At 37.1% G+C, this 18,791-nt stretch overlaps 2 protein-coding genes across 3 annotated transcripts; one reads left to right on the top strand and one right to left on the bottom strand.

The window, feature by feature from the left end:
* The first annotated feature begins 21 nt into the window (after positions 1-21).
* snx1b (sorting nexin 1b) lies at positions 22-8,982 on the top strand. The gene is made up of 15 exons (XM_051901791.1): positions 22-363; positions 585-717; positions 2,740-2,882; positions 2,978-3,044; positions 3,879-3,922; positions 4,020-4,161; positions 4,351-4,429; positions 5,507-5,582; positions 5,670-5,783; positions 5,872-5,965; positions 6,049-6,254; positions 6,346-6,489; positions 6,653-6,733; positions 7,154-7,225; positions 7,297-8,982. Exons 1-15 carry the CDS (start codon positions 232-234, stop codon positions 7,345-7,347), a joined length of 1,578 nt encoding a protein of 525 aa, XP_051757751.1. The 5' UTR covers positions 22-231; the 3' UTR covers positions 7,348-8,982.
* Positions 8,983-9,129: 147 nt separating this feature from the next.
* On the bottom strand, positions 9,130-18,722 carry acp2 (acid phosphatase 2, lysosomal). Of its 2 annotated transcripts, XM_051901793.1 has the most exons (11): positions 18,537-18,722; positions 16,640-16,735; positions 15,131-15,217; positions 14,870-15,022; positions 14,576-14,674; positions 13,762-13,851; positions 12,097-12,229; positions 11,720-11,808; positions 11,442-11,548; positions 11,175-11,353; positions 9,130-10,633 (listed from the first exon to the last, which is right to left on the bottom strand). In XM_051901793.1, the coding sequence occupies exons 1-11, from the start codon at positions 18,618-18,620 to the stop codon at positions 10,503-10,505; spliced, it is 1,248 nt and encodes a 415-aa protein (XP_051757753.1). In that variant the 5' UTR covers positions 18,621-18,722; the 3' UTR covers positions 9,130-10,502. The 2 variants fall into 2 exon arrangements, with proteins under 2 accessions (XP_051757753.1, XP_051757754.1); XM_051901794.1 differs by lacking the exon at positions 18,537-18,722 and having other exon boundaries at positions 15,190-15,217.
* Positions 18,723-18,791: the final 69 nt, after the last annotated feature.

The following is an 18,791-nucleotide window of genomic DNA, read 5'->3' as shown; positions in this document are numbered from 1 at the left end:
TGTAGTATTCGCTCCAGACCATGAGGTGGCAGCGTCGCTCCAGCGCTCTTTCTGAGCCTGAGAGCGCAGAGCCGTCCGTGGATGTTTTTAAGTAGGCTGAGGTTACCTAGCAGTGAAATTCAATCCCTGTTAACCTGTAACATACAGCCAGGAAGAAATTAGGCCGACCTTAAGACTTGCCCCGTTACGTTTATTGTTTGCTACATATATTTTATTTGGTCGGCACAAGCGATGTCAAGCAGTTGCGGGCGGAATCCTCCTCCTTTCCCTGATAATGAAGATCAGGAGGCTGAATTAGACAGTCGTGCGCTGGACAGCGACGAGTATGATGATGAAGGCGAGGACATATTCACCGGCGCGAGAGTGAGACACCTGTTTCAGAATGAATAACCATTTTTCATTAACGTTATCTGATGAATTGATATGTGGGGGATTATTTAAATGTCATTTGACAGGAGCTAGCTGATAGCTTAGTCAGTGTCTGCAGCGGTTTGTCTAATCATGCAGCTCAGCAGCTGCACGAACTGCAATTATGACATGGTTATCAGCTGTTGTGTTGGCATTGTGTTCATCTCTTTTGGCAGAGTAAACCGATCACACCGACATCACCTCCTGATGAGGGCGATATCTTCAGTGAGGAGGGCTCTTACATCAGGACCGATGTCCATCACGCCACTAATGGCCTTCACTCTGATGAAGAGCTGGATCTGTTCACTGGTATCTCTCACCACTCCATTGCTGCACCATTACTCAAAATGAGCAATAAATACTTAATGACACTTGATTTCACATGCAGGCCAGATGGCAAATGAACTGCATGTTGAAAAACATAATGAATTCTATCTTTGTCTTTAAAATAGCATGACAGAGTGAAACACAGATCATGCACAAAAGCTTTATCTGAGGTGCAAAAAGTACTGAGAAATTGTACTTCAGTTAAAGTACAGTTATTATGTCAAAACAAACAAACAAAACATTACTCAATTAAAAGTATTAAGTATGTAAGTACGTAAAATAGCTAGGAGAAAATACAAAAGTATCATTGCACGCAAGATTTAAAACTAAAACTTAAACGCTTTTTTTTAATTGACTTTTGAAAACAAGAGACAGTAGCGAGTTTCACATTTTAGTATTTTTAATTGAAAAAACTTTGTAAAAGAAACTAAAAAATTACTTTTCTTATTGTTCTAACTATGCAAGAAACTAGGACACAGCAGAAACCAATATCCTGAAACCTGTTATCTGAGTATTTACAGCTAAAATTATCAGATGATTTTACAGACATTTGAATATTGTGATTTTTAGTGATTATAATAGAACAAGAGCTCAAAGTATGTCTGAATGGGTTAATTTATATGTGTGCATGATCACATTAGGATAAATATTTTTAAATTACTCAGGAACGATTTAAGTCACAATGACAAATATGTAATTTGAAATTTTAAGTCTACACGAAATTGTAATAGAGTAAAAAGTATAATTTTTTCCTTGTAAATGTAATTGATTAAAAGTACGGCGCTTAGTTTTAACAGAACTCAAAGTAAATTAAAGCTGCAAGCAGCGATGAAAGGGCCCTCACACCCAGGTGATATTCATTTAAGCGGATAAATAGAGGAGGAATATGGCAAAGTCATTTCAAAGTGCCACACTTCCTGCTGCCAACAGGTGGCGCTTTGACTGTATATTGCCATATAGATGTGTTCAAGCCAGGACTCTTATCAAACATGAAGTTGGAGCAGATTGGACAGATTGTGCCTGAGTTACAACAGCTTCCTCTTTCATGGCGAAACATCAGACTTTGTCAGGCTGCCACGGACACGCCCGTCAGCGAAAACTCAAGATCTTTGCAAATTAACATCGCTAAGGCCTTAAGATTAGACTGACCAAATATGTTGTTGATCTGGTTAAATGACTATGAGGAGTTAATCACAGTGTAAAACATGTCTTTTACTATTGCCAGCAGGTGGTGCTATGACTGTAACTAAATATTTGCATGTAGATGTGTTCAGGCCAGGACTCTAATAAAACATGTGAAGTTTGGGGCAGATTGGACATTGTATGCCCAAGTTATAAGAACTTCCTGTTTCATGGCGAAACATTGAACTTTGTCAGGCCGCCACGGACACGCCCTTCAGCGAAAACTCAAGATCTTTGCAATTTAACGTCACAAAGGCCTTTAGATTAGACTGACCAAATGTGATGTTGATCTGATTAAAGCTCTAGGAGGAGTTTGTTAAAAGTACAACGTCTGGAAATGGCAAAAACAGCACAAACTTTGCAGAGAAAATTCAAAATATCTCACTTCCTGTTGGGTTTTCAGATTTTGCACCCAGGGACTTTTTTGTTGGTATTGGGCTGTTACATGTGTCTACCGAATTTCATACTTGTACATGTAACGTAGCGCGAAGGACGCTTCATTGAAATTTTATAGGTGGCGCTATCGAGCCATTTTGCCACACCTAATTCTGAAACCCATATCAGATGTAAATTTTCACCACTTCTGACATGTGTGCAAAGTTTCATGAGTTTTCGAGCATGTTTAGGCCCTCAAAAATGTGATTCATTTCGGAGAAGAAGAAGAATTGACTGAGCAATTACAATAGGCTCCTCACAACATCAGTGCTCGGGCCCTAAATACAGATTCCCCAAAATACTACTATACTAAAATATAGTGAAGTACTATTACTCAAATACATTTGACCACTGTGACTTTATCTGTTTTGTCTGTTCAAACTCCAGAGGCCACTGTCGAGCTGACACTCACCAACACCACTAGTCAAGGCAGGAGAGAGATTATTGGTCCGACCGCATCGGCTTGCAACACCACACATGTCCCTAATTCCATACTCAAACCCAGCATTGTCGCCAAGACCATGGAGGAGGTACTGAAACAAGACCATTCATGTGCCTTTAGTTGCATTAATGTATTATTTATATAGATTCTTAATTCTAACTGAATGTTGATGGACTTTAACAGTTGGAGGAGGAAGAGAGTGGAGACCAGTTTGAGCTGAACATTGCAGTCACAAACCCTGAGAAAATTGGTATGTTATCCACCTTATTTTTCAATGCAGAAGTAAGCTATTTCCTGTGAATGTGCAAGAATTCCGATTCATCAGCCGCTATAGGTAAAAAACTAGAACAACTTATGATAAATTAAAATTATATGATAAAAAGTAGAAGAATGTAACATCAAGCAGCATAATGGACTATTTTTGTACAGCTAAAATATCACAGTTATATAATTATAATAATAATAATAATAATAATAAAACAGCTGACACCGGAAGCCTTACACATTCAAGTTACAAATGGTAGCCTAGTGCCTACTGCTACATTAAAAATATAGTGGATATACTTGCATCATCTAGTATGTCTAGATCAATGGTTCTCAACCAGTTGCCCAGTAGGGGGCCTCAGCAAACTTCCATAGGAATTTTTTTTCTTGAATAAAAAGTATTATTATTACATTTCAGAATTATTTAAAATAGATTGTATTAAAATATTTTAACTTAATTAAAATGCTAAATCTGATAGACATTAAGAAGTACAAGAAATATGATTTCAGATTATATTTCTCATATTTTCCATGTTGTCATTATTATTATAGAACATAAAGTTCTTAACTTCTGGAATCAAAACATTAATTGTAAATAATAATTAATCTATTGACACTCATAGAAAACAAGCAGGATTGTCATTATTACAGCTGTATTACCAGAGCAAATATCTTAGCCTACATGTGTGGGCCTTCAAATATTTACTTGGACAATGGGGAGTGAAAAGATTGCGAATCACTGGTCTAGATTGAGCCTCTTGTTCTGGATGTTCATTTGAGCGCCATAGTGACTGTGTTTTTCTCTGTTATTGTGTTGCAGGAGATGGCATGAATGCCTATATGTCGTACAAAGTTTCGACTCAGGTACATAAAAACTCTTCCTTATTACTACTTTTTGGATTGCTCAAGCTTTATATATCAGAAATATGCCCTTTCTCCACGCTTCTCTGTCTTTCTCCAGACAACACTGCCCATGTTTCATAATAAGACGTTCACAGTGCGTCGACGTTTTAGTGATTTCCTGGGACTTTATGAGAAGATGTTGGCCAAACACTCCTTGCTGGGCTGCATCATCCCACCTCCACCTCAGAAGAGCGTAGTGGGTAAAGAAGCTCTCATGCTCACTCTGGCTCTTTGTCTAGTGGAGTTATTCTAATGAACCCAACTAGACACTCTGCAAAGGCCCGGATTCTTGAGAACATTCACTCTGTTGTCTCTCACTTGCATCATTTTACTTGGAGCAGTCCGGTGTGATTTGCTGACTGAGTGTGTGGTTTGTTGTTGTGTCACAGGGATGACTAAAGTAAAGGTAGGGAAGGAGGATTCGTCCTCAGCGGAGTTCGTGGAAAAGAGACGAGCAGCACTGGAGAGGTGAACACATGCCTAATTACACATACACATAAAAAAGAGGTCAACCAATTTAAAGTTTTCAGTCATGTGACTGGTGCAGAGACCTGGAGGGTAAAACATCAATAGAACTGCAGCACAGGCCTGTCAGTTTTCCATCTGTTTCAAGCCAAGAATATTTAGATACTTAGATACATATTTAGATACACCTCTCAAAAGAAGAATGAGAAGATATGTGAACAAACCGCAGTATTTCAATCACCAAAAACAATGGGACATTTGAAAACACTTAACATAAAGAACACTTAAAGGGGACACTTAAAATTCACTTCTACGTGGTGTTTGAACATGGATGTGTGTCCACAGTGTGTGTGTAAACAACCAGCCTATAATGGTAAAAAATCCCCTCCCCCCACCCCATTTTTTTTAATAATCCCAATAAATCAGAAGCAGTGTCTGAAAATACACTGTTCCAGATTTCCCCCTACTGTGATGTCACAGTAGGGACAAGCCCCGCCCCATGACTGGATACAATCTGTTTAGGTATATTTAGAAAACCTCTTAGTCTTTTCTTAGTGTGATGTGACATTCTAAAGTCCTTTTTTGTACAACCAAAAAAAAAAAAAAAATGTCCTATAATGACCAGAAAAAGAGAAAGCATTGAAAACTATGTGACTTTTACACTTTAAAGTCAAAGTCAACTTTGTTGTTTTAGCAAATATGAGATGCAATTTATCATCATTGATCCTTTGTCAAAAATGTCTGGTAGCCAAGTATTCATTAAATTGAGGAAAAAAAATTAGGAAAGATTGTTAATGGCAAGATATCTAAACACCGGCCACAGAAAACAAACACACACACACACACACACACATATATATATATATATATATATATATATATATATATACACATACACACACATATTTTATATATATATATATATATATATATATATATAATATGTGTGTGTTCATTGTCTTCCAACAGCAGAACACCCAATTTATTGACCTCTAATATAAAAAATGTATTCACATGTTACACACCTGTTTAATTTTTAACTGGTTATATTTAGTGATTGTGTGTTTATATTTTCTGTAGGTATCTACAGAGAGTAGTGGCCCATCCATCTCTGTTGCAGGACCCGGATGTTCGAGAGTTTTTAGAGAGAGATGAGGTCACCACTGTTATCATGTTCCTAGACACATCGTACAGTAATTTTAGTGGCATATTTAATATCTAAACTTTGTGTGTGTGTGTTTAGTTGCCCAGGGCAGTAAATACTCAGACTTTGAGTGGACCTGGCCTGCTAAAGATGATAAACAGAGCGTCGGATGCAGTAAATAAGATGACCATAAAAATGAATGAATCAGATAATGTAAGAGGAACTCAGTTTCTTTGTTTCTAAAGCATTCTCCCAGGACATTGTATTTAGCTAGTGATTGACACGTCTCTGTATGTGCCAGTGGTTTGAGAGTAAGCTGCAGGAGGTGGAGAATGAAGAGCAGCTGTTAAGGAGGCTGCATGCTGCTGTTGACTCATTAGTAAACCACAGGAAAGGTGAGAGTAAAAACTACACTGTGAAGCCAATCTTCCAGATTCATGCTGTTACACAGCATCTCAATATCTTTCTCCTCTCGTAGAGTTGTGTAGTAACACAGCAGTGTTTAGTAAGAGTGTGGCCATGCTGGGCAGTGTGGAGGAGAACTCTGCATTGTCTCGGGCGCTGTCACAGCTGGCGGAGGTGGAGGATAAGATGGAGCAGCTGCATCAGCAACAGGCCTTCAGTGATTTCTTCATCCTCGCTGAGCTTCTGGCCGACTACGTCAGACTGCTGGGGGCTGTGAGGGTTAGAGAGCACAATCACATAACCCAAAAGCAGCAATTAGAACCAACTACGTAAGAAACATAATGTTTACTGTGTTCTTTGCTGCCCTCAGTGCTGTTTTGAGCAGAGGATGAAAGTGTGGCAGCGGCTGCAGGAAGCTCAGAGCACGCTGCAGAAGAAACGAGAGGCTGAGGCCAAACTGCTCTGGGCGAACAAACCCGAGAAACTGCAGCAAGCTAAAGATGACATAAATGAGGTAATCCTTAACAGTAAATGATTCATGTACAACACTCTACATGTACTGTTCAGAAGACCTGGAACTTTCTTGTAGGAGTGTTCTGTTGAATCCTGTTGATTTACAGGATGATTGGTCACAAATTTGCTGTTCATGTTAAGCTGTTTTCTTTGTTTCTGTGCAGTGGGAGTCTAAAGTCAGTCAGTATGAGAGAGATTTAGAAAGAGTCACCTGTACTGTGCGCAAAGAAGTGCTCAGATTCGAGGTAAGACGTGTTGCAAAACAAAACATCACAAGTGCAAAAAAGGCTTTTAATATTTGGATGCGTTTTTGGTAATTTACACCTTACCAAGCATATAGTTAGATATTTCCAAGAAAAATAGAAAGAGGACACCAGAGATTTCAAATGGCACATGTGAATGCCGCAGAGCAGGGTTCGAAACCAACTCGGAGCAGGATGGTTAGGATTGGAGGGTGGGTTTTGGAGGCGGAGCAATGAAGAGAGGGGTGTGAAATACTTGGGAGTCTTGCTAAAAGGGATAGTTCACCCAAAAATGAAAAATTCAGTCATCATTTATATACCGTCATGTCATTCCAAACCTGTATTTCTTGCATTTTGCTGTTGAAGAGATCATTGCTGCAGTCTATTTAAAAATATGAAACATATTTTCTTTTGCTTTTGCAGAAAGAGAAAGCCAGAGATTTCAAACAGCACGTAGTGAAATACCTGGAGTCCCTTCTTCACACACAGCATCGGGTAAGTATATGTGTGTGTTTCACATACAGTATCATTGAATAGTCTTTCATGAATTATTTATCTTAAACCAGCTGGTGAAGTGTTGGGAGGCCTTCCTGCCTGAGGCCAAAGCCATCGCCTGATCAGAGCCTTACCTCACATGCTCCTAAACTTTGACCTTGACAACAGACAATCAACATTTCCCTCTTCCTATTTCCTTTGCTCTCTGTGTGTCAAATAACATGTACATCTTAATAGCTGTCCATCAAAAATCAATCCCTAGATTGTTATGGTAAACCCAAACAGTGTCACTGTTGACAATTGAATGTTTAGTTTAAAGGTTAAAGGTCAGAGTGGCTTTTAAAATAGAACAAGCTGTGTGGGGTGCAGCAAGAATTTTATTTGTGTGCACGTATGTATGTGTTTAGTGTTATCCTTAAGGTTTTCAATGGTGCTTGTGTAGTGTTCTAGTAGAGACATTAAACCGCCTTTAAGATTGTTGAGTCTCATTTTCTCTGTCATGTGGGGTGCGACTGAACATTGAGTTTGTAATTCATTCCAGATAGTACAGAAAAATGCTTGAGATGTTCCCAGGGTCACTCAACCCAGCCTGATGTTGCACCACAAAGTTAGAGTATGAAATGGAAAGAAAAAAAAAAAAAAATGAGTCACAGACCAAGAAGGGAAAATGGTTGGTGTCTTTTGAATGAAGTCCCATAATTTGTGTTAATAGTTTTGACTGACTGTATGTTCTCAAACAATGCACTGATCTGGACTGGTCCAGATAAAGGTCTACTTATAGGTGGACAAACATTTCTATTAAAAATTGTAAATTAACTTACAAACATACATTAAAAAAGGTTTAATTCATTTTAGGGAGACTGTAAAAACATTTGTACTGTGGATGCTTTTAATCTTTAACATTTATGCACTGCTGGTGCATTCATGATATCACACTACCTGCAGAAACCAGGGGCCTCATTTATAAAACACACATGATCAGATTTGATCCTAAATTCCATGGATTTCATCCTACGTCCAAAGAGATTTATAAAAAGAGAAAATGTTCTTATGCATACACCAAAAGAAGAAAATGTGTATAAAACTTTTTGCACTCATATACAAACAATTAAATTGAGCACCAATTAAGAACATAAATAGGCTGTTCACAATATGCATTTATATTATTATATATGCAAATATGCAACATTTTAACTGGCTTGTGATAATTACGTAACTGAAATTAATTATATATTAATATATAACTATGAAGGGATATTAGCGGGCATTTTGTAGGTGGAGTTGCGTGTTTACATTATGATTGAATTCATGATAAATTACGATTTATCAAGAGTGAAGCATTTAGGAACATTTTTGTGCATACAGACGTTTTTATAAATCGTTCATAGGAACATTTTAGAAATGTGTTCACATTTAGGATCATTCTATGCACGTTTTTGTAAATGAGGCCCCAAGAATTTACATAACATAACTATTGAGGGGACACCCCCCATATTCAAAGCAGAGGTATATTCGTTTTTTGTTTTTGTTTTAAAGCCAGATTTACACCAATTGTCAATTTTGGGTTATATACTTTGTAAAAAGCTCTTTTGCGGACACTAAGTACTCTCTGCTGTTACACACATGTATCATAAGCTGCCATTTTGACTAATAACAAGATGTTAATGACCTATTACATGTAAGACATGCATTTAAAACAGTTGTCCTGTCAAACATTATTTGTCTATTTGATGAAAATAAAAAGGGAGTTAAAAAGCTGTTGTCATCTGTTTCGTTTAAGTACACGTCATCTCAAAGCATCACAATTTCATCTAGTCAATACAGCATTTGTTCTATATGGATCCGGTACAGAACATTTCCAGTCAAGCTGAATAGATGTGCACTGAGACAGTGAAAGACAATAATTAAAAACAAACAAAACATTGATTTAATAAGTTGAGATGTCAGAACAATTATACAATTTTCAACATTTAGTGGTAATAATGATTTTTTAAAAATTCTTAATGGGTACATTTGTCAATCTAACAGTAATTTGTTTTAAAGGTGCAATGTGTAAATTTTGGCGGCATCTAGTGGTGAGGTTGCGAATTACAACTAATGTCGCTCCCCTCCCTTTCAGAGAAGCTACGGTGGCCGTCTGGCCGACACAAGACAAAAATGTCGTCTGAGACAGCAGAGAGTAGCCTGTGTGTAGCAATGATGTTTCTTCTTCTAACAAAGAACGGTCTCCGCTTCTAATAAACCAGATGACTACTACTACTACTTTGTGCGTATTCAACGTAGTGACGATGCAAGCTGCCTCTAAAAACACGAATGATTTAGAAGAACAACAACATAGTGATGAAACACGCTCTGTAGAGCAGTTTGTCCATTTAGGGCTGCTGCAGAAACATGCCGGCGCATAATGGCGACCTAACATGGAGGGGGGATTTCTGTCAATAGATCCTCTTAAATTTTTTACATTGCACCTATAAATACGATGCACCTGGAACTGAATTATCACTGTATTGAGACATGAAAACATTTTTGATAATGAATGACAAAACATTCAAATTAAATAAACCACACCAGATTAAAAAAATTACTCCAATACAGCTCTTTTGAGCTTAACCTGAGAACACTGTTCTTCATATCAGTATGTTGCTATTCTGAAATATACAAATCAAAACTACTGTGGCTGTAAATCAGGAGATAATCACATAAAAAGCATGAGCGTAAAATTCCATGAGTGCATTATAAGGCCTCGATGTGTATCCAGTAGTCTTTTATTGCCCAACCTAAAACTTTAGGCTGATGCATCAAGTACACTGGGCTCATAAGTACACTAAAATTAAGGGACCAAAAGCACAAACAGGGGGACACTAACGGTCCTTGTCTTTCAGAGAGGACACACACCTCTGGGGGAGCTTTAGTCTAGTCCACATCTCAGATCCTCCTTTTTACACACAGTCACAATCTTTCATTACAACAAAAGCCCAGAGCCAATGACACACAATCATCATTGCACAGTTACGGAGTCTGTGCGCTAAGCATTGTTACGTTAATGCCACTGATGCCATCACAACTCTTAGTTCCCTTTTCTCTCTTGAAACACTTGAAGTTACAAGTAATAAAACATTACCAAATGTTCCATCCCTAATATAATAAAATGTGTTGCCAAAGTAAAAAAAAAAGTCTTTTCAGTAGGCTTAGAGTTTCTCAACAAGTTGGCGCTATGTCCTCATAGGTCCTCTTCACTGTCCCACTGGTCCTCTTTGCGGAGGAGCTGATATGATTGTCAGGAGTCGCTCTCATTTATGACATGACTGTAGCTAGCCATCGGGTCTTTTTGACGGCATAGCACTACAAACAGCAGTAGTACCAGCAGAAAGAGCAGACATCCACACACAGCCAGCCCGATGATGACCTCTGCACACATGTATGAAAGTCCAAGTATACAAACCATTGTTCTTACAATATGAACAGAGATATTTTTTTAGTATTATACACATCTTTATTCAATAAAGTCCATATATGGCCAAAAAAATAAAATTTCTGGCCAAAATGTATTTCAAATATATGCTAAAAATACGTTGTAAACTGCATTATGGAAATATATTTTTAAAAATATATTTAGTTTAAACCTACAAAAGCCTTAAATGCAATTTGGGTAAATGCATGCACTTTTTATTTTTATAGAAACATTTAAAAAAAACTGTAAAAAATAAAACTTATCGAAAATATATTTATTTATGTAAATATATTTTAAAATCTATATTAGCAATATAGTGGTTGGCCATTTTATGTATATTTTGGATTAAAATATACCTAAAAATATATTTTTTGTTGTATGGAAAGGATTTTAGTAACAAATTGCAGTTTAAATATTTATAATTTACCATTTATGTGTGCATAAAAAACATTTTTTAATTATTTTTAAACAATTTATTAATGTACATGATTGCTTTACCAGTGCCCGTGGCTTCTTTCTTTATCTGACACTCTTTAATCCTGTCTTGTGGTATGACATCACGTGTGAGGTTCACAAAGTCCTGTAGGGGGCAGGACTGGGAACAGCCCGGTATAGACACAGCGTATGGCTCAGACACGGCACTGTCATTGCGATAAAACATCTCCACTGAAAACGTCCTAAAAGAGATAAGCAAAGGAATATTTTGGTTGACCAAAGATGTATTTTAGAAACATGAATTTAGGAAAAACACAGACAATATGTTACCCGTTCTCTTCCTGGTGAAGTTCAATTAAATGACACGAGGCATAAGGTGGCTGCAGGCCATTAAAGACATTCAGGGCTTCCTGCAGAGCTACAACTGTTGTGTCATGCTAGTAAGGAAAGAGTTACATGAGAAAACATTACATGAACAGCTTTCTCTATACAGAACACACTTTTTTTTTCTTGTTTTTTTTTTTTTTAGAAGACTATTAGAAGACTGAAAAAGGGAAGTTTAGGAGTTTTGGTCTGCTAATGTTGATTTAGCGTGACACATGACTTACAGCTGAGTATACCATCATCTTCACTTTTTCTTTAGAGTCTGGAGCTGCAGCAATTGAGAGATTCTTAATGATCTGCTTTAACAGGAGGCCTGCGAATGAGAGCGTAAGCAAAGTGTCACATGATCACAATACTGCACATTTCCAGTCTGAATGTGGAACATTCCATTGTTTCTTTACATAGACATGCCCCTGCACTATAATTACACACCGTTTCAAGCAGCGGCCTCTCCCCCTATTCCTACAACATTGATTTGCATATGTGTGCTTTTTTAAAATTGTATTATTATTGTTTTTTATTTATTTATTTTTTAATTAAAATGTAATAATAAAATAAATAAATAAATAAATAGATGCTCTGCCCAGGGATAAGCTCTCACCTCCCTGAAGTCTGCACTTCTCCTTTCTCTTATAGACTCCAAACAGAATCTGAAAACCAAAGTTCTTCAGCACCTTCAGAGTTTCCATTACATCTGGAGTCACCCAGCCAGGTGGTTTCTTCCCATGTTTTGCCTGGGGAAGGAGAATAACAGAACTGATCTGACACAATTCATGGTGTCTGTCTGAGCATCTATAGATCATTTTGCAATAAAATGATACAACAGTGATTTGGCCATTATTGCAAGATATTTACCACAAAATGTAAAGAGCACTCAACATCACGAAAGAGTCACACACACACACACACACACACACACACACACACACACACACACACACACACACACACACACACACACACACACACACAGCTTTAACCACAAGCCATCAGACTTGAATGACTCTCACCCTGTTAGCCTCTCTTCCAATCTTCACAGTCTACTTAACTTGATTTGACTACTTAACTCTGTGCACATGGCAACAAAGAACTTAACTTGACTCATTATAGAGAGCAATGGTGACCATCCACTTTTTCAGCGGAGTTGGTACCAGAAGTATTTTCCCCCATTCATTTTTCCCATAAGGATTTTAGAAAAGTCTTCGTTAAAATGTTATAAGCCACGAACAAAACCAACCACCTATGAGGTCAATCACAACATTACTAATTTTGATTTGAACCAAAAAAGTATTTGAAAATTGGACAAAAAGTCAAAAGATACAATAAAAATAATGAATAATAAACTAATCTATGTATAAAGAAACAATATATTTTACATTTATTGCAAAATACGCACATATTCACAAATATTCAAGTAGTTTGAGAGTGTCATTTATGCACTGAAGAGTTCTTTTGAAATTATTTGGTTGTCACAATTCTCTGGCTGGTGGAGATTTTTTTTGACGAATCATAGTAAATGTAGTTTTCCACCAGGAATTCCATTGTTAAACTTGATTATTTAGAAAAAAAAATTTAAATGTGGGCTGATGGCTTCAACAAAAGCTTATGTCATCAATTACCAACCTCATAGCTCACAGTAGGTCTGTCTTTAAAGCTTTATAAAGTTATTGTTAAAAATCAATTTCCCTATGGGGAAAATCAATCAGATTTTTACTTTCAGAAATCTAATGTTGCACTCTGTAATGAGGTTAATAAACTAAATTAGTTGCACACACACTGTCTTTAATATATCATTCATTCACATTCATATAGACAATGCTTATCAGGCAATATTGTCTGGCAGAGTCTCTTAAAGATGCAATGTGTCAATTTTAGGAGGATCTAATGACAGAAATGCAACATAATATTCATAACTATGTTTTTTAGTGGTGTATAAAGACCTTACATAATGAACCGTTATGTTTTTATTACCTTAGAATGAGCCATTTCTATCTACATACACTGCAGGTCCCCTTACATGTTAAGCCGCCATTTTGCGTCGACATGTTTCTACAGTAGCCCTAAATGGACAAACTGCTCTATAGAACGCGTTTGCTTGACTGGCTACTCTCAGACGATGACATGTTTGTCCTGTTTTGGCCACCGTAGCTTCTCTACATTGCAATTCGCAACCTCACTGCTAGATGCCGCTAAAATTTACACACTGCACCTTTAATGCTAGATGAAGTCATGAATAACGTGCACATGAATGCCAGATGAAACTCACCTCACAGAACAATGTGTCATAGACACTCCAAATAGACTCAAGGGAGGTCGTCTCCAGTCCTGTTTTATTTCTCACCATTTCTATAAATGCCTGCATAAAAACACAATGACATAACCATGATTGTAGTAACTGTTGTTTTTTATTGCACATTTACATTGCAAGACAGGGAACATACTAACATTGTAAGGCACACTAACTAACATTAAAAAAATAAAGAACAAGTTATGAAATGGAATGGGCTCGTGACAAGCAATAAAATAGTAAATATTTACGTTGTGTCCCAAATGACACACTATACACTTATACACTATGTACTCAACCGTGTAGTGTATGAACTTTATAAGGTTATTTATTATCATTCACTGTCAGAGTCTGATTTACACAACAAAATTTCCATATTCTTAAAAACAGAATATCCTCTAAAACTATGGGAAAGATTTTATTAATTTTTATCGAAAGCCAATTAAACACATCCAACCAAAATTTAGCTGTAAAAAGCACAACAATAAAAAGGTGTTTAAGCATTTCAGGAAAGGAAGAACAAAAGACACAAGGTTCTGTCTCAAACTGAAATCTCTTCTGTAAAAATTCCCCTTATATATTGTTAGGACTACTAGTTCAACGATGTATGGACTCTACTAAATATTCAGGAGCCAAAGCCTCCTCTGAGCATCACTATTTAAAACCAATCCAGAAAACTGCAGGATACCTTTTGTGTTACACTATATCATAATTGCTGTAAAAAAAAAAATAAAAAAAAAAAATCACTGTAAAGTCCATAGACAGACGACCTGCTAATATAAATGGGACTCACCTTGTAAATGGCAGTCATGTTAAGAAAAATGTCTGATTTTTCAGTCTCATTCATGAGCTGTGTGTAACGTGGACAGTCTTCTAGCGGGAATGAGAGCAGCTGGAAAGAAAAAACAAATGCAAACACACTGTAGGCAGGTGGCCATGGAAACAAATTTCAAATATCTAGAGGCATTTACTGATGCTGCTGCTGTGCAAATATGAACTCAACACTAAGAGCCAAGGGCCAAGTTTCAGTGTGCTGCAAAATTGTGGAGAGAAAAAGAGGGAACAGAGCTTCAGTGTGATGTCTTACCTTCTCTTTATCCACTGGGACAGTGTGAACAGGTATCGGCTGCCAATTCAAACCTGGATTAAACTCCTCAGAACTGTTAGGTGGGAACAGGCCAGCCAGGTTAGCTTCTGCACTCATCAGAGTCCGGTCAACATCTGTACTTCTGATGAATATCTGCAACACAATTTGCAATATGAATATGCTATTTAAACATGCAAGTCTGACAACTTTGTGTATCTGTTCATTGAACATGTTTAAACAGAAATTTAAAGAGACAGTGACCTCATGCCGGTCATAGTCCTCACTCAGGAATCCTCTGTAGCGTTTCTTTAAAAACTGACCTAGTTCATAGTGCTGCTTCATTCCCTCCTGGAAAATTAAGAACATTGAGTTACAGTAATAAAAACAACCTCTTACTAAATCTTACAGTGAAATGATGAAATAACATCTTAAAGGGTTAGTTCACCCAAAAATAAAAATTCTGTCATTAATTACTCACCCTCATGTTGTTCCAAACCTGTAAGACTTTCGTTCATCTTTGGAACACAAATGACAGCCTCACGACTACCACTTTGATGCTTCAAAAAGTTTATAAAGAGATCGTAAAACTAATCCATATGAATTGAGTGGTTTAGTCCAAATTTTCTGAAGAGACTCGAAATAAAAAATACTTAATTTTTAAGCTTTTATTCACATATAAACATTGATCAGCGCACTTAAACAAAAGCTCAACCGAACCTGCTTCAAGCGTGAGAACAAACCTCTTGCTGAAGCTCAAACGTGCTGTGTAACACTCGAGAATGAACCTTATTGATTCTCACACACGTCAAGCAAACATGCTTGAGCTTTATTTACCACAACGGATGTGTGCGTTGATGAATGTTTATATGTGAATAAAAGCCTAAATTCATCATATAAAGCAATTGAGTCTCTTCAGAAAATTTGGACTAAACCGCTCGATTCATATGGATTAGTTTTATGATCTCTTAATGAACTTTTTTAAGCGTCAAAATGTCAGTTGCAAAGCTGTCTATGGAGGGACAGAAAGCTCTCAGATTTCATCAAAAAAGATCTTCATGTCCTGAAGACGAACGAAAGTCTTATGGGTTTGGAACGACATGAGGGTGAGTAATTAATGACAGAATTTTCATTTTTGGGTGATCTATCCCTTTAAAGTACATTCAGTAGTTTGGTGCCTATTAAAAAAAACGTACACAGACTGTCACGCTCATAATAGTTTTCTATAAAAAAGTTTTTTAATTACATAAGGTGCGGGGTCACCCCCCTTCAATGTGTTTCGCCATGTTGAAAGGACATGACAATCAATTAGAGATGTGTCCATCTAGGATGTTCAAGCTGCATGTTAATGCTATAACGGCCTCCCCACTGATATACAAAAGAGGGTGAGATACACTGTGCTTGAACACTGTACATTCTGTGTAGGGAAATCAATTACATAATTCGCAGTGCTTCATGGGAGTGGGCATTCCCTACGAGCTCTTTTGGTATGATTTGCTTATTGCAACTCTCTGATTGGTGGATTTTTTTTGTACAGCATCATGGGTATGATAGCATATAGCATGGATTAACAATCTCAGAGCTCACAGTAGGTCTGTCTTATGCTTTGAAAGTTACCGTAAAAAAACTTTTTAACTTTCGGAACCCGACTGTTGCGCTCTATTCACATAATATAGCACAGCCTCTTGCACATTACTGCATAATGCTCCTCAAATAGCATGTAACAGATTAAAACAAAGAGAATAATGTATGTGTGTGTGCGCATCTGCATACCTGAGAGAGCTGTCCAAAACCCTGGGGCCAGTCACTCTCCTTGTAGGGATCAGTTGGATAGGCCTTGATTGGAGATCTGTCGCCATGACGATAGAGCTGACAGAGAGGAAGTCAAATACTTGACTGAGTATTGGGGACTTATGTGTGTGTGTTCAGGAGGACGAACAGTGCAACTGCAGCTAGATCAACAAATCCAGCCTGTCACGTGCTCATACTGACACCCGGATACAAGCCACAAACTAGTCTGTAAACATATTCTAATTGGATAAGCAGATTCAGTCTATCTCCTTATCTTTATCTCTGTCTTTCACAGAAATCAGCTGTGGCGTGATCTTCTCTCATTTACACTTAAGTCTATAGTAGGATTTACCTGTATCGCTTTCCAAACAGAAATTAGGTTTTCTAAGAATGCTTTCATTTATAGCCGCGTTACACAATCACACTTAAAAAGACACAAGGCTCTGGTTTAAACATACTCATTTGCAGTAACTCCAAAGTCGTAATTAACCATAAAACATGTACATGAGTACAAGTCAGACATGAAGAAGGAAAACAATCATCTTAAATATGATACAATAACAACAACACAAGAACAAGGATTTGGATACACAAATAGAAGAAAAACACAGTATTGAAGTTAAATCACATCTTTAAATAAACTCATCATTGTGTACAGGTTTGAAGGATGAAATTATAAAGTTGAATTCAATTTGTTTATGAATGGAAATTTTGCATAGCCTACAATATAATGAAGTTAGCAAGACAATAAAGAGATAAATGATCACAGTTTTCATAATAATAAATAATATCTTTTGAGAATAAAGGGGTGGCTTACTTCTGCAAGACTAAAAATAAAGGCACTTACAATCAGCACAGAATTTATTGTTTATATTACAATCAAAAAAATAAATCTGGAAAAGCTGTGTCTTCTGAACGATAGATTTTATGAAGGATTTGAAACTGGACTTCCTTAATCTAACAAAAGCCACAGGGCTTTTCCCATCTACATATGTTACAAAAGAACCCCAGTAGGATTTACCCCTTGGTGTAACCTTTCTTTTCATTTGAAAAATAATACAAATGTTTGTTGTTGCATTTCTTATTTGAGAGACTAGTGACACCTAAAAGCAAAGCAGAATGTATAACATTCACTTCACTAAACATTAAGGCCTGGTTTCACAGCCAGTTTCACTGGTTTCACTGACATTTGACACATGTCATTGCAAGTTACATTCAGTTAAAGCAGCTCAAACATGCATTTTAGTCTGGAACTAGACTTAAGCCTTGTCTGTGAAACCGGGGATATGTGACTTAATTAGGTGGACTAAACCTACTGGGATAGCTTTTAACCAAGGTTTTAATTTAGCTTTTTAATCAAGGGATTATATTGCTTTGAGAAGCCATGGAGCTTCATAAAAGTTAGAATATTTCCAGAATCAAAGGTAAAATGAAAGTAATAGACAACATGTCTCGTCATGTGATGAAGCCAAAGATTGAGCAAGCTGACAAGACAGTCGAGAACAAGCGGTAGAATTAATATTTATAATTTAAAATTTTGTAGCAAACAGTGGTTACTCATGTCAGCAGATAGTGCGACTGGCATGTCTGTCGTTGTTTCTGGATACAGTATCAAACTAGACTGATAACAACAGAAAGGACCAGTATCGACCAATTTACAGTAGAAACAATGTAAAAAAAAAAAAAAAAAAAAAAGACAAACTCGTTTCACATTCACACCCAAGACACATATTTGCTATGCATAAAAATATGAAACACAAAAATAGGAATTTGTGTGTCGTTTTATGAACATTATTTTTTAGACGAACAGTTTTGTCAAACCAGCTGCAGCCTACATTTACGTTACTGGCAGTAATTTGGACAAATACATTATACTCACCACAGTGACAAACTTGAGCGTCCTCTCTCCACTGGAAAGACTGAAAGCGAAGACAAACACGACGATCAGAAAACAAGAATCCATACTTGCGGACGAGCAGCTGAGGTAGAGTACAGTAACCTCATTGAACGATCGTTGCCTGGCTGGTCTGGCAAACAGAAAACAAGCCGAACTGCAAGTTTTTCCGGGTAGAGGAGCGCTCCCATTGGTCAACGCACTCTGCAGCTTTAAAAACACGTAACGTGATTGGCTGTC

The sequence above is a fragment of the Ctenopharyngodon idella genome, chromosome 7 (assembly GCF_019924925.1).
Source record: "Ctenopharyngodon idella isolate HZGC_01 chromosome 7, HZGC01, whole genome shotgun sequence".
NCBI classification, from domain to species: domain Eukaryota; kingdom Metazoa; phylum Chordata; class Actinopteri; order Cypriniformes; family Xenocyprididae; genus Ctenopharyngodon; species Ctenopharyngodon idella.
This window is presented reverse-complemented; position numbering and strand designations above follow the sequence as displayed.

Bases quoted from the DNA above. Each gene is read 5' to 3' on its own strand.
- snx1b (XM_051901791.1), top strand. From the start codon at position 232: ATGTCAAGCAGTTGCGGGCGGAATCCTCCTCCTTTCCCTGATAATGAA. The intron at 2,883-2,977 runs GTACTGAAACAA...GGACTTTAACAG, and splicing joins TCGCCAAGACCATGGAGGAG to TTGGAGGAGGAAGAGAGTGG. The intron at 5,583-5,669 runs GTCACCACTGTT...GTGTGTGTTTAG, and splicing joins AGTTTTTAGAGAGAGATGAG to TTGCCCAGGGCAGTAAATAC.
- acp2 (XM_051901793.1), bottom strand. From the start codon at position 18,620: ATGGATTCTTGTTTTCTGATCGTCGTGTTTGTCTTCGCTTTCAGTCTT. The intron at 13,852-14,575 runs GTGAGTCCCATT...GTTTTTATGCAG, and splicing joins ACATGACTGCCATTTACAAG to GCATTTATAGAAATGGTGAG. The intron at 11,549-11,719 runs GTAAGTCATGTG...TTTCCTTACTAG, and splicing joins AGATGATGGTATACTCAGCT to CATGACACAACAGTTGTAGC.